At 42.4% G+C, this 15,189-nt stretch overlaps 1 protein-coding gene across 1 annotated transcript; it reads left to right on the top strand.

Annotated features, from left to right (window-relative positions):
- The first annotated feature begins 884 nt into the window (after positions 1–884).
- Positions 885–14,315, top strand: LOC122119586 (vomeronasal type-2 receptor 116-like). The gene is made up of 6 exons (XM_042693600.1): positions 885–919; positions 6,584–6,872; positions 7,709–8,515; positions 9,603–9,830; positions 10,829–10,952; positions 13,396–14,315. Exons 1-6 carry the CDS (start codon positions 885–887, stop codon positions 14,313–14,315), a joined length of 2,403 nt encoding a protein of 800 aa, XP_042549534.1.
- The last annotated feature ends 874 nt before the right edge of the window (positions 14,316–15,189 follow it).

Raw genomic sequence — 15,189 nt, 5'->3', positions numbered from 1 at the left:
GCAAAGTCGAATTGGATGCGTACCTTGACCTTGAAGTATTGATCTGTATTGTTTGAATTCAGGGAGATTGTTGGTAACTCCTGCAGCAGTAAATAAGTGAATTGACCACTTCTGGATGCTTGTGCATGTGCAGTTGGTTTGGAAACCTTAATGGGTCATTTCACCAAACTTCTGTGGCTCCCTTGGCTCTGGTTGTGAGTCTGCCCATCCTGATCTTTCATTGTGCTCCAATAACTCTGACTGGGCTTTTCTGGCCATGGCATTCTTCGACTTATTGACCTTCACATGGCATCCTCTAGTCTCATCCATTCCATCATCTGTAGTGATTTTCTTATTAACCTTCCTTTTGTGTGCTTGTTTTCTTTTCAACTTTTTGCTTTCAAACAAGTTTGTGAACAACTCAGCAAGAAAGGAATCCATCCCTGGAGTTTTACTATCTACAGTCTTGGATGAAATCACAGCCCTGAGGTTGTGGAGCGAAAGATGGTACACATGTTTTCCAACTTGTGTTTTGACCTTGAGCCTGGACCCCAGATGCAGAGCTGGAGGGCAGGATGGGCTCTGTATTCCTCTAGGACAGTGGAGGAGGCCAGTGGTGCATCCCAGTGGCCATCCAGGTAACAAGAAGTCACAGAAACTAGTGATCCATTTAGATACCCTCCTGACACTGGAGGCTCAGTCTGCAGCCAGAATCCTATCTCCATGCCAAAGCAGCAGCAATGTTCGCTGTGGCTCTGATACTGCTTCTCCTTCAGCATCCACTTTTGGTCAATTCCTCTGAAGATGCGAGATGCATTTACACAGAAAAATCTGTGGCACACAGCAGGGGAGATGTGGAGATTGCTGGGTTTTTTCCCCTTTATTCTTGGGAATTCGTTCGCATCATGAATGACCCTGCTCTGCAGCAACGGAGCCTTCCGTAAGTGATTAATTGGGTTTTCTTAAAATTTGCATTTTCTGTTTAGTTACCAGTCAGGGGTGGGGGAAGTTTGGTTCCATCCACTGACATTCTCTGAATCTTCTACACTGCCATCACTACGTCAGCTCTACTTTACTTCAGGTTTTCCTGATGAATATTTTTCTTCCTTTCTCCAGAGAGATCTCTGTCTGTCTTTCATTCCACTCCCCTTTCCCAGGGATGTCCTGACCTCCCCACAATCACTGTGACTCCTCTAGCCTGATCTGTCCTGGCTCAGGGTCAATGAGGTGACCAAGAGTCCATACTAACACTCAATGTCCCCATCCAAAGGTCTAAGGCCAGGGAATCTTCAATCAATTCTGTTTTTTTATACTTTTCAAAACAGGACCAATGTTTGGACCTCCTTCAGGGCAACATTTCCTAGGATAGATATGCAGTTTCTGCTTCTGGGGTTATTTCATGTCAGCAAAGCTCTGGGAATGGGGAGCTGGTGGTCTGATCTGGAAAAAGAGATTCATGACACATTTGATTTTTTCCCCTTAACTAATGTATGTGAGCCTCTGTCCTGCTGTCCATATCTCAGGCTATCCCCTATGTCATTCCCAGAAGCTCTTCTTCTATTCCTTGTTCTCAAACGTTTTTCCAGTCTTTCCTACTTTTCCCCTACTTATAAATTCATGAACTGGATTTGAATTTTTTCATATGTTTTATACACACTTTCATTCATGCATTTGACCCAGGTGAGCTCACTACTTTCAGATCTACAGAATTCCCTGTAAACTAGAGAAGTCACAGAGGAATTTTCTCAGACAATTTGTGTGGAAACACCCTGTATGGGCTTTGTTCAGGAGAAGAATACTTTCTTCCATGAGAGATTTGTGAGGGATATTGAAGCCAACTGAACGTGGTGAGGAAGTGAGTGAGATTGATGGGGATCATGTGTAAACACAGCTTTAGAAATTTATCCCCATGGGAGATGGGAGATGGGAGATGTCAGAGATTTCTTCTGCTCTGTCCATTCTCTAATTGAGCTCTCTGTGTGGGCACCAGGCACGTGCATCCCCGTGTGTGCATGTGCTTTTGTCTATATGAATTTCCCCAAAATGATTATATTGAATCCTAGAAGAATTCATAGTTGTGGGACATTCTTGATTCATATTGGCATGTGATACCATCTGGCCTTTGAAATGTCTCTGAATTACACCAGTCGGCTTGGTCTGGCTTTGTGCCTGTCTTTCCAGAAATTCCAGGCAGGCTTCAGTGTTCCTGAGTCTGTAGTGACTTCCACAAAGGCACCACTAGAGGGAGCAAAGGCCTTGAGGGAAGTCAGCTGGTAAGGTGATAAACCACTTCAGTACCAGGAAAACCAAAGGAAGTTGGGTGACAAATACTCTGTGGTTCTAAAAACCTCAGGGAGAACCCCAGTGAGTGGTGGGTCACAATATACCTCCTTCTGGGCCCACAGGGATCCCATATGCCTCATCCACAGTTAATGACCCTGTGAGTGGATTCTGCCCAGCAGTGGCAAGATCTGTGTGCCAGACCAGGCCTTAGTCACAGCTGTAGCCGCCAGAATTCTATTACACCTGGAATACCAACCAGCAAGGTCACCACAACAGGTGAAGGTTAATGAAATTTCCCTCTAAAAGTAGGGACTCTTCACTTGGGATCCTTGACTTTGATTTCAGAAGAAGAAATTCTAGATAAATCACAATAGTAAGAAAACATGGCAGAGCTTTACTGAGTAAGGAAGCAAACAAGCAGGGAAACAAGGAAGCAGAAAGGCAGATATACATCATATTAGAGTGTGGGTGTGCTAAAGAGAGACACACAGCTATCTGGCTGCCAGGGCTATTTATAGGGTAAAAGGAAGGGGTCTGCCTTCAAAGTGATACAAAGGTAGGTGTTTTATGTTTGCTAGTCACTCCTGGTGTTACCCTTTCTGAGTTTCTGGAAGTCTTGGGCATTGTTTCCAGATAAGGATGCAACCTTCATAAAATACAAGCGTATCCTTGGGATGAAGAATGTGTCCTGTTCTCTTCATTTTTGGGTAGGTGGTTGCTTACATTTGGGGGAAACACTATCTCAGGAAGCCATACATCCTGCTAGACAAATATTCATTCTTGCGGTGAGAAATGGGTCTCCCAGGAATGTATGCATCCTATTGTCTCTCTTTGAAACAAAGATAGTGCTTCTGTGTTTCTATACACTGTGTTTCTGAACTGCTTTCACCAGGTCTGATTTTCCTCAATGTATCCTGTTTCATGTCCCCCTGAATGACTTTGGTCCCTTATTCTAAAGGGGAGTAGATGAATGAATATTTCTGTATTTGCTGAAATATTACCATACCTCATTTTCCCTTAGTCTGCCCTGCTTCATTCTTCTCCTAAATAACTGTCTTCACTTAATCTTAAGGGAAGTAGATGGACACATTTTAGGCTTGAGTTTTTGAATTCCTGGCATGCATTAAACATGCCTTGTTTTCCCTGGTCTACAATGCTTCAGTAGGACATCCTCAGTCCATTGCAATCAGGCCAGCACAGTGATAGTTGAGGACCAAGGCCTGCAACCTGTATGTGGTGGGGGTGTGCTCAAGAACAAAGACTGCCAAAGCCAGCCACAGTCAGTGATCCCTGAAATAGAAGTCTGATTATCTGATGGCAGATGTCTTTTAAAGTACTAGGGTGATTCCAGAACTCCCCCAGAGGCTGTCCTGGATGTCCAGTGCTATCAATCAGCACACACTAAGGTTTGGAAGAAAATCACTATCTTACTGACAAGCTCAAAAGAAGTGGGATGGAGGGCTGGGAAGGTGGCTTAGTGGTAAAGTGTTCGCTTAGCATGCACGAAGCACTTGTTTCGATTCCCCAGTGCCACATAAAATAAAAGGCCAGAAGTGGCACTGTGGCGTAGAGTACTAACCTTAAGCAAAAGAACTTTAGCGACACTGCTCAGGCCCTGAGTTCAAGTCCCAAAATTGGCACAAAGAACAGAAAAGTAATGGGACAGAGAGCCATGCGGTGTCACAGCAGCTCATTAAGGTTTGTAGAGGAAGCCACTGGGCCATCTTGGTGGACACCACCCTGCATCCAGGTTCAGTCTCCTAGTGAGTGGACCCAAACTGTCACGTGGGTCCACTGAGGCCCATGCCCCAGCTTGTGGTGCTGTAGACCAATACACAGTCATGACCTAGAGCTAGCTGCATAGGTCTCTTCCATCTTGAGCACTGTCCTTCTGCAGGAAGTGGTCCCTGATGTTGGGGATTAAAGGTGGAGATGATCCACTTTCCACCAAGCTGGGGCTAGCCAGGTAGGACAGCTGACACTATACTACATGCCTGGTGGAAACTGATGTAGATGGCCTTTGGTCCTACCTGAGGGATCTACTGACATCTCCTGAAAGATTCTACTGGGAGTTTTGGTCCTGGAACCACACAGCACCTATGGTTTCTTCTGGATTATTGCTCCAGCCATAGCATGCCTGACATGGGATTCTAAGAAAAACTCTGACACAGCTCTCATGCCCTGCTCCCCATGAAGTTGTGTCCAAATACTGGCTGCCTTTCATGAGATTGTGGGAGGGAGGTTGTGTACTGACACAGTTCTACAGGCACAATCTAAAGGTGTAGACCCAGGAGTAGAGACTATGGGACATTTCTCCAGCACTGCAGTCTGTACATGGATATGCTGCTTTGATGTAACTTTTATTATCTCCCTCCTTGCAATGTGGGAGGGGTCTCTGTTTGTGCTAAGCTACTAACACTAGTGGAGGGGAGGAACATGGAGATGGCTTACTTTCTCCTTTGCCTGCACATCCTTCTCTATTCTTTTGCTCTAATAGAGGAGGTCCTCGGGTCCACACTCCCTGAATTTATCATCTGTTCTTTGGGGAGAGATGCAGGACTTGCTGGTTCAATCTTCCTTGGCTGCCATCTTGTCTGCTTCTGGCTGATCACCTTGAATGTTGATGTTCTTTATGTCACCTCAGTCTGCTTGTACTCACATGACCTGAATTATATTTTTTTAATTATCTCACAAGGAAAAATTTACTTCTGCACAGAAGGGTGGGCCATCAGCCCAAACCTGGCAAGCGAGGACACGGAGCAGGCAACCTGCTTTGCTATTTATTGCTATGGCAGCAGGCCCTGCCCCTAGGCAAAATACCTTGAGATCAGGTGCACTGCTCTCAATTTGAATCATATTTCTGAAGAATTTCTTTGTATGCAGATCCAAGGACTTGATATGTGAGCTGGGCATGTTCCCATCTCCCAGACAGCATGGTTTCTCATGTCTCCTCCCATGGCAGAAAGCAAAAGCCAGCTCTCCCTCTCTCTGTGATCTCAGAAGAGCAGCAGTCTAGTGTATGTTGATCAAAGCATGTTGCAAGAGCTCTCCCTATTCTAATTACTTTCCTAGGACTCCATGTTCTAACTTCATCCTTCTTTTTTTTTAAATTTAATTTAATTTAATTTTATTTGTGAACATACTGTACAGAGGGGTTACAATTACATGGGCAGGATAATGCATACATTTCTTACCAAGCATTGCAGCCTCCTCCTTTGTTTACCCTTCACATCCCTTCCCAGCCTCCCTCCTCCCCCCTAATACACCCCCCCCCCCCTGCACCAACATTGTAAAGCTCGTTTTCAACATGACAACTTGTACTTCTTATTGTTGCAACAGGTCCACCTCTATCCTTAAACGACTTGTTTTTCCCCATCTCCTCCACAAGTTATACTGACATCAAATATAGTGAAAGCAGAGGTTATACTGTGGGGGAGGGACATACAAAGCAACAAAGAAATAATCTTATAAATGCGTTAGAAACAATCGCATGAAAGAAAAAACATTAAAATACATATCTAAGGGTTCATTTTTCTAACATCACATTATCTGACCTTTTCCACTTGACTCATACATATACTAGATATTGCAAATAAGGGAAACCATGGGACCTATGTTTCTTTGGGCCTGGCTTACTTCACTTAATATAATTTTTTCCAAGTTTTTCCATTTCCTAACAAATGGGACAATGTCATTCTTTCTGATGGAGGCATAGAATTCCATTGTGTATATACACCGCATTTTCTTGATCCATTCATCTACTGAGGAGCATCTGGGTTGGTTCCATATCTTAGCTATGGTAAATAATGCTGCAATAAATAGTTGTGCTGGTAGCTTTAGTGTGGTCTTGTTTGTAAACATTTGGGTAAATGCCCAAAAGTGGGATTGCTGGATCATAGGGGAGCTCTATGTGAAGTCTTTTGAAGAACCTCCATATTGCTTTCCAAAGTGGTTGAACAAGTTTACATTCCCACCAACAATGAAGTAAGGTTCCCTTCTGTCCACATCCCCTCCATCATCTGTTGTTGTTAGAGTTCTTGATTTTTGCCATTCTAACTGGAGTGAGGTGGTATCTCAATGTTGTTTTGATTTGCATTTCTTTTATGGCCAGGGATGTTGAGCATTTCTTCATGTGTCTATTGGCCATCCTTCTTTCTTCTTCAGAGAAGTTTCTCTTTAAAACTTCATCCTTCTTGAAGGGAGGGTCTAAACATATGACTTTGTGTAGAGATAAGCATTCCATACAACAAAGTCATGAGATTTGAACTTAATCATTTCTAATACAGGTATAGCTCCCCCCAAATTCTGTGGTTTTGTGCAGGATCAACTTAAAGAAATACCAGTTGGTCCTGTCCCTGACACTTGCTGTTGAAGAGATCAACAAGAATCCCCAGCTTTTACCCAACATGACTCTGGGGTTTGAGATCTATATTGCACATTATGTAGAAACTGATGTGTTAGAGAATCCACTCACCTGGCTGTCTGGGAAGAATAAAAACAGCCCCAATTACACCTGCAGAAGAGACAGCAAAGCTTTAGCAGTACTCACAGGATCATCAAGCACATCTGTCCCAATCAGGACACTGCTGGACCTCTACAAACTTCCACAGGTGAGTCTGGGAGGGGTGGGGAGATGTGAAGCCATGTCTCCAATTTAGGGACATGTGGAAGAAAACATACAGAAGTGAATTTAAAAAATAACACCATCAGTTGGCTAACACATGGGTCCAACTGAGTGGCTGGCACAATTAATAAATCCAAAATTTACCAAAGATGCAGAAGGTTAAAGGTTAATAAGTTAATAACATTGTATTGGAGGATCTACATATTTCTTGTTCATATTTATACTCTCCAAATCTGACAGTACAGAGGGTTTCTTGTGTACTTTATTATTGTCTGCATTTTAAACTACTGATATTTATATTTAGGGATAACATAATTTGTTAGAATGGTATTTGCTGCAATTTTAATACAGATTTATATGAGTATTAGGATGTTGAGTTTATTGACCATTTTAATGAACAGTTAAATAACAATCTAAATTGCAGCCTGGCAGTGGTGGCTCATACCTGTATGAGTCCATGCCCACATGGACTCTGCCCTCCACAAGATGAAGAAGAGAGAAAGAATAAGCCCTATCCTGAACTTCTCAAAATGAATGATCTCCAGGAAAGATAACAAAGTTGGGTGGGGCATCCACATTGTCTTTGTTGGAGAGAAAAAAAAGGAGAAGTTCTAAGAGAGCAAAGGATGACCTCAGGCTGTGAGCCTGATCCATACATTTCTACAATTTAGATAGTAGGAGATGACTTTACAAATGGGATAAGCAAAACTTCACTCCCCCTCCCCACTGCCAGCTTTTGTTGTTGTTGTTGTTCATATCAGGACTAAGTCTTTGACAATGACCATCCTCTTTCTGGTATTGTGTTCATTTTTCTCCCTTTAGTTCACCTTTGGGTCTTTTGATCCTCTCCTAGGTGACCATAGACAGTTTAATGCTATCTATCAGATGGCTGCCAAGGACTCATCTTTAGCCCTGGCCATGGTCTCCTTGATGGTTCATTTCAGCTGGACCTGGGTGGGACTGTTCATCACCGAAGACGACTATGGTGTGTGGTTCCTCTCAGAATTGAGAGAGGAGATGGGCAGGAATGGAGTCTGTTTTGCCTTTGAGAACACAATCCAGACCAATGCAGTCTCTGATTTCTCAAGTGATCCATCAGTGTATCGCCATATTATGGAATCCTCAACCAATGTGATTATCATTTATGGAGACAGTGATTTTCTACTAAGCTTTATTCTTAAATTAGGGCATTTTTTAATTACAGGGAAAGTCTGGGTCATGAACTCACCTTATGATGATGTGACCATCAGTAAAACTTATTTTCTGATAGATTCCTTCCATGCACCTCTCATCTTCTCTCACCATAGAAACAATTCTGGGTTCACCAATTTTATCCCAAGAGCTAACTTTTCCAAGAACTCAGAAGATATTTCTCTTGCTAGGTTATGGATTCAGTCTATTCGTTGCATACTGATAAAATCTGACTGTACAAAATTGGGGCAATGTTCATACAATGCCACACTGGACTGGTTGCTGGGGCACATTTTTGACATGTCCTTGTCAGAAGAGAGTCACAACATCTACAATGCCGTGTATGCTGTGGCCCATGCCCTCCACGAGATGCTTTTTCATCAAACAGAAGAGCCACCAGCACACAATGAGCAACCAAAGGCAATTCTGTCTTCACAGGTAATGACTTTTCTGTTGGGTGACTGCTCCAGGTATAACTTTCTACAAGCTTTCCTACTTGTTGGAACAAAGCAGGCTGGCTCCTTTGGGGAAAGAACAAGAGACACTGGGCCTGTTGTACTCTCCATGAAGTGACTGTAGAGCTGTGTGACAATGTTCTTGGAGAACACAACATCCCTGATAAGGAAATGCTATTTTCTTTCCCTCACTTCTTGTGGAAAAAGCCCTGGTCTTTTTGACAGAATAAATCCAAATTGTTCTTGGTGCTGTTTAAAATAACAGTTCAATGTTGACTAGTACCAGGAACCCTAAGATTTTCTGGCCGCAAATAGCTCACACCTGTGGCTTACTTCCAGCTACTTAGGATACTGGGATCTGTAGATTTCAGTTGAAAGCTGATCCAAGCAAAAAAGTATGTGAGATGCTTATCTCCAATTAACAACCAAAACCCAAAAATGGAGCTGTGGCTCAAGTAGAAAAATGCTAGCCTTGAGAAACAAATAAAACAAAACTGAAGGCAAGTGGCCAGGCCCTGTGTTCAACACCAGAACAGGTATTTGTGTGCCACCCCCCCCCCATACACACACAAACACACACCCACACACACACACACACACACACACACAGACTTGATAAACTACGTCTTGCTTAAGGTAATCATTCACTGTTGTCACAAATATTCTAAACATAAATAGGATATTTATGTTTAGTTCTTAGGGGGTTTTTAGTCCATTGTTTATCTATTTTCACACTGACTCTCTGATCACATCTATAAAATGAGTGGCTGTGTTGGCTGGAAAAAGGCAGTTGATGTCTGTCTTAATGTAATTCATTGTTCAAGTAGATGTGGCTGAAGTTTTAATCTCTTAAAATTCAGTTTCTGCATTCTATCTCGATTCACCAAGTTTTAGAGCCTTGGTAACAATTTAGATCTCCATAGGCCTGCATCAGCTCTATTTGATTGGACTCCTGTGGTATGTGTTAGTTGCATGGGGGAAGGAAAGCTAAATCACCACCAGTACATTATTCTGGGTTTCTGTATTCACTCTGGGAAGCAATTCGCCATAGTGTAATGTGTGTCTTTTAGCTACATCTCTTCTTGAAGAAGATCCAATTTACCAATCCTGCCGGAGAACAAGTGGTTTTGAATGAGCAAAAGAAATTGGAAGCAGAATATGACATTGTGAGCTTTTGGAATTTTCCAGAAGGTCTTGGACAAAGGGTGAATGTTGGCAAGTTTACTCCATCTAGGCCACATGGCCAACAACTGATTTTGTTTGAGAATCTGATAGAGTGGCCCATAGAATATATCAAGGTAAGTCATTTCTACTTTTTTCACTCTTGTATTTTTAAATATTATTATTATTGAGTAGTTGTAGAGAAAGATTACAATTCCCTAAGTCCTGTTATTAATAAAATGGTTGTTTGACACTGTCACCACATCCTTATTTCTCCCCCAGAGGTGGTCATTTCTAACCTTAATGTCATGATCTCTGTGTAAATAAGCAATGAACTTTTCCCATTTTTAAGCTGTTCACCTAAACTATGGCTCAGTGGTGTACATTTCACAAAGTCGTGTTTCTGGAACTTTCTTACTGACTCATGGACAGAGTAGGAGAACATGTAATTACTAATATGTTATTACATGCTTGCATATTGAATATCAGAAAAGAGAAATGACACATGTGAATCAGCTTTCCAGAACTGTGTTAAAACATAGGAGGGTATCAGATGAGAAGGCAGAAAAGTTTGCTTGGTTCTGGACTGGAGATTTCAGCCCATGGTCAGGTAGACCATGAGTCTGTATGAGACAGGACATAAGGGAAGTTGCATCCGCCAGTGGACACCACCTAATGGCAACTTGGAAGCCAGAGAGAGATGTGAATAGCCCTTGATACAGCAGCCCCTTCAACGGGATTAACAGTGCCTTAGACAATTGATCTGAAGCTTCACTGTGTGATTTTCTGCTACTGCTCTCCACATGTCCACAGATGACTAAGAGAGTAGACACATCATGACCTGTATTCAAGAATCTGAGAACAAATTTGTTTCCTGTTTCTTAATTTCCTACAATTAAGCTCCACTTCTCAAAGGCTCCCATCATTTCATGAGAATATGAAGGGCTGGGGTTCAAGATCTCACATGGTCTTACAATCATCTTACATGAAACTGTAAGAAGATCCAACTGATGTCTTGGCTGTATGTACGTAGAGATGCTGCTGCTTAGTGACCTTTTTCTTTCAAGCACTGGGGTGTCTGGGATGATAGGAAAAAAGGATGAATAATCATTAACAGTCATCTGGATTTCCTCAGACTCCTCAGTCTCTCTGCACTGAGAGATGTGGTCCTGGATTCAGGAAGGCCCCTCAGGAGACAAATGCAATCTGTTGTTTTGACTGCACCCCTTGCCCAGAGAATGAGATTTCTAATGCCACAGGTGAGTCTGTGATTTACAGAGAAGTTCCCCATCTTCAGTCCATACAAGTCAATGAAGAGATCTACAGTAGCACTGCAGGAACACACCTAGGCCTTCACAATGAGTTCCATGGCTACCGTTAACCATATTTCTCCTTGGAATAACTCAACCTACTGCTCCTCCATTACTTATCTGATTACATTTTCTAGGACATTTTAGGCTTTATCTTAAGAATATCTCTGTTCCCCTTTTCTTGGTCACTTATCTTAGATTTAAATACAATATCAAAATACGATATCAACGACTAAGCCTTAATCTTGGAAACAAAATACAGATCATAATGAATTTGTGAGTCTAACACAGCCTTTCCTTTCTGAGTGTCCAGCAGTGCTCTTTTTTAATTACATTTTATTTTTTACTTAGTCTTTATTAGTAATATCCAGCATTTTGCTATGACCATTCCATATCTGACACTGGCACTAGTTTGACCACCAGCTACTGAAATATCAGAACTAGAATACCAACTCCATTTCATTTCTTTTCTCCCTCCTCCATCTCATCCTCTCCAGACCCTCTCTTATTTTTGTTGAGGAGCATTGCCCTTGACAGGGAACAAGTGCTCAGTAAGCTTGTGTTTGGTGTGACTAGTGGGATGCAGTGAGGTGTAGACACTCCCATTAAAACAGACATGAGTGGGCTGATTCTCTACTCTCCATTATTTCTTGAATGAGCAATGTTCAACTCGAACTTAAGACCCCCTAATGACCCCCAGAGACCACGACCAATGCAAACAGCAAAAGATTCATTTATTTGCAAGCTCAAGCTTGGACTCACAATCATCACCAATGCAGCGAGTCCGAGTTGTGAGCCCCGACCACATGTTCAGCGGGGTTTTTATTGAGTATGTAACAGGGGAAGGATATCAAGTTCATTGGTTAGGGGCATGATCATTTCCAGTAAAGACAGGGACTTTTTAACTTAGCAGTTAAGGATAGGTTAAATCATACATCATTGGTTGGATAAGTGGGGTAACCACAGGAATGTTGAATTATGTCTTGTCCTAAATGTTTTCTCAACAGAGTTGATGGGGAAAGACTGCCCAAATTCCTGGACTGGTCAGGGCAGACTGATCCCTTAATAATTCTTACTGTTATCTTTCCTTGGTGCAGTATCTAACACTTACTTTCCAGTAACAGATGACAAATGTTTTAGTTTTGTCTGAAATTACTGCTAAACTTATTTTTGATCTCTCAAGTAACAAACAGCCAGAGTAATATGAGCTCTCTAGAATGCAGTCATATATTGATAGGTTATTGTAGCTCACACCTGTAATCCTAGCTGCTCAAGAAGTTGCGATCTGAGGATGGAGATTCATGCAATCCTGGGCAGTAAAATCCATGAGATTCTTGTCTACAATTAAGCACCAAAAAGACTGAAAGTGGAGCTGTGGTTCAACTGCTCGAGTACTACTCTTGAGCATAAATACTAGAGAAAAATACCTAAGAACAGAGTTCAAATCCTGGAGAGAAAGAAAGAAAGAAAGAAAGAAAGAAAGAAAGAAAGAAAGAAAGAAAGAAAGAAAGAAAGAAAGAAAGAAAGAAAGAAAGAAAGAAAGAAAGAAAGAAAGAAACGAAGGAAGGAATTAAGGAAGGAAGGAAGGAAGGAAGGAAAAAGGAAGGAAAGGAAGGAAGGAAGGAAGGAAGGAAGAAAGGAAGGAAGGAAGGAAAGAAGGAAAGAAGGAAAGAAGGAAGGAAGGAAGGAAGGGGGAGGGAGGGAGGGAGGGAGGGAGGGAGGAAGGAAGGAAGGAAGGAAGGAGGGAGGGAAAGAAGAAAAGAAAGAAAAGAAAGAAGAGAAAGAGAAGGAAGGAAGGAAGGAAAGAGAATGAAGATAAAAAAGAGAAAAAGGAAACAAAGAAAGATAGGAGAGAAAGAAAGATAAAAATAGGGAAGGAGAGAGAAAGACGGAAGGAAAGAGAGAAGCAAGAAGCAAAGGAAGAAAATAAGGACAGAATGAAAGAGAGAAATAGGAAGGAGAGAGAGAAAGAGGGATTGACAGAGAAAACAAAAAATGAAGGACAGGAAGGAAGGAGAAAAAGAAAGAAAGGAGAGAAAGCAAGAGAGAAAGACAGGGAAGGAAGGAATCAGAATGAGGAAAGTGAAAGGAAAGAAATATGGAAGGAGAGAATGAATGAAAAGAAGGAAGGAGAGAAAGAGAGAAACAAGAAAGAGAAAAGAGAGAGATAGAAAGAAAGAAAGAAAGAAAGAGAGGGAGGGAGGGAGAGGAAGGAAGCAGGGAAAGAAAGGAAGGAAGGAAAAGAAAATTCACCTGCAACTATATTGTACTGACAATTATTTCATTCGGTCAACAGGTCAATTGGCTAAGTAGCCAAATGAGGCCATTTGAGCTAAGAGGCCTGAGAGGAAATATTGAACACAGATTAATAGTGATTCTCACTTCTCACCAGACATGAACCAATGTGTGAAGTGTCCGGATCATCACTTTGCCAACACCGAAAGAAACTGCTGTCTGGTGAAAGCTGAAAGCTTCCTGACTTATGAAGACCCCTTGGGCATGGGTCTGGCCTGCATGGCTCTCTGCTTCTCTGCACTCACCTGTGCTGTTCTTGGAATCTTTGTCAAGCACCAAGACACCTCCATTGTCAAGGCCAATAACCGGGCCCTCAGCTACCTCCTGCTCACCTCCCCCACCTGCTGCTTCCTCTGCTCCTTGCTCTTCCTTGGCCGTCCCCACCCAGCCTTGTGCATCCTACAACACACCACATTTGCAGTGGTCTTCACTGTGGCTGTCTCCACGGTCCTGGCCAAGACCATCACTGTGGTTCTGGCCTTCACGCTCACTGCTCCAGGGAGAAGCACGGGGCAGTGGCTGGTGTCCCGGTTTCCTAACCTCATTATCCCGATCTGCACCCTCATCCAGGTGACTCTCTGTGGCCTGTGGCTGGGAATCTCTCCTCCCTTTGTGGACACAGATGCACACTCTGAACATGGACACATCATCATCCTGTGCAAAATGGGCTCTCCCATCACCTTCTACTGTGTCCTGGGATACTTGGGCTTCCTGGCCCTGGCCAGCTTCGTGATGGCTTTTCTGGTCAGGAACCTGCCTGACACCTTCAATGAGGCCAAGTTCCTGACCCTCAGCATGCTGGTGTTCTGCAGTGTGTGGCTCAGCTTCCTGCCTGTCTACCACAGTGCAAAGGGGAAGGTCATGGTGGCCGTGGAGGTCTTCTCCATCTTGGTCTCCAGTGCAGGCCTCCTGGGCTGCATCTTTGCTCCCAAGTGCTACATCATCTTGATGAGACCTGAGAGAAATACTTTGCAAAGATTCGGGAAGAGATCACGATCTGGAAGAAATGAACCTTAACATGAACATAAATGTTGCCTAGATTAATTAGAAGTTCTGAGACCAATCTATACTATTTTGGTACATGTCTAGGACAAGCAAAGAAGGTCAAAGGCTATGTACATGACCACATGAAATAATGTTAAGCAAAATGTACACCAAGATAGGGACACAAGAGGTTTTTTCTTGCTTGCTTGCTAGTGTTTTTAATGTACTTACAATGCACTGTGTGATTCTTTTGCTTTTATTGTATGTTCTTCCCCCATGGTATGAATCCTGTTTTCACTGGATTTGATGCCGGTGTTCTGAACCTTGTATATACATTTTCGTAATTTGGGGAGGGAAAACGATATTGCAGAACCTTTAAATGGGGATACAGGCTGACCCATTGTGATGATGAGATGTACAGAACACTATATTGTAAACTAACATTACATTGTCGGGGTGGGGGAGAGTAGTGGGACTAGTTTAGGAGTCAGGGAGGGAAGTGATGGTATGGGGAAAATAAAGGAGGAGATAACTAATGCTGGCTATGAAATGTGATCATTACCCTACATTTTTACAATAAAAAAAAGAAAAAAACAATTTTACTTGAGGAATTTCTTGAACAAGGAAGTTACTCTTATTCATTTTGCTGCTTATGTTAGAGTCAGCTTGGTTCCACCAAGACCTTTTATATTTGCATTTTATCCTGGATATACTATGCTACTTCCCATAGAAGTTGCCATTTATGTTATCAATTGTCCTTTTGAGTACATTTTCTACTGAGCTTCTTCCTTTCCTTTAGTTCCCTGTCGTCATTACTTTTCCTACATAGACTATATTGCTGCTTGAATATCACTACGTTGCTAAGCTCACTGAGACAAGAAAATTTGTCTTGGGGAAAATTTTCATG

This window comes from Dipodomys spectabilis, unplaced genomic scaffold, assembly GCF_019054845.1.
Source record: "Dipodomys spectabilis isolate Male_0828 unplaced genomic scaffold, ASM1905484v1 ptg000173l, whole genome shotgun sequence".
NCBI classification, from domain to species: Eukaryota; Metazoa; Chordata; class Mammalia; order Rodentia; family Heteromyidae; genus Dipodomys; species Dipodomys spectabilis.
The sequence above is the reverse complement of the archived record's forward strand: the minus strand, read 5'-3'. Positions and strand labels throughout refer to the sequence as shown.

What these genes read in the sequence shown, in the direction of transcription:
- LOC122119586 (XM_042693600.1), top strand. Translation starts at nt 885, where the DNA reads ATGAATGACCCTGCTCTGCAGCAACGGAGCCTTCC. An exon ending in CTGCAGCAACGGAGCCTTCC is followed by an intron (nt 920 to 6,583) that starts GTAAGTGATTAA and finishes GGTTTTGTGCAG; the next exon opens with GATCAACTTAAAGAAATACC. An exon ending in AGGCAATTCTGTCTTCACAG is followed by an intron (nt 8,516 to 9,602) that starts GTAATGACTTTT and finishes TGTGTCTTTTAG; the next exon opens with CTACATCTCTTCTTGAAGAA.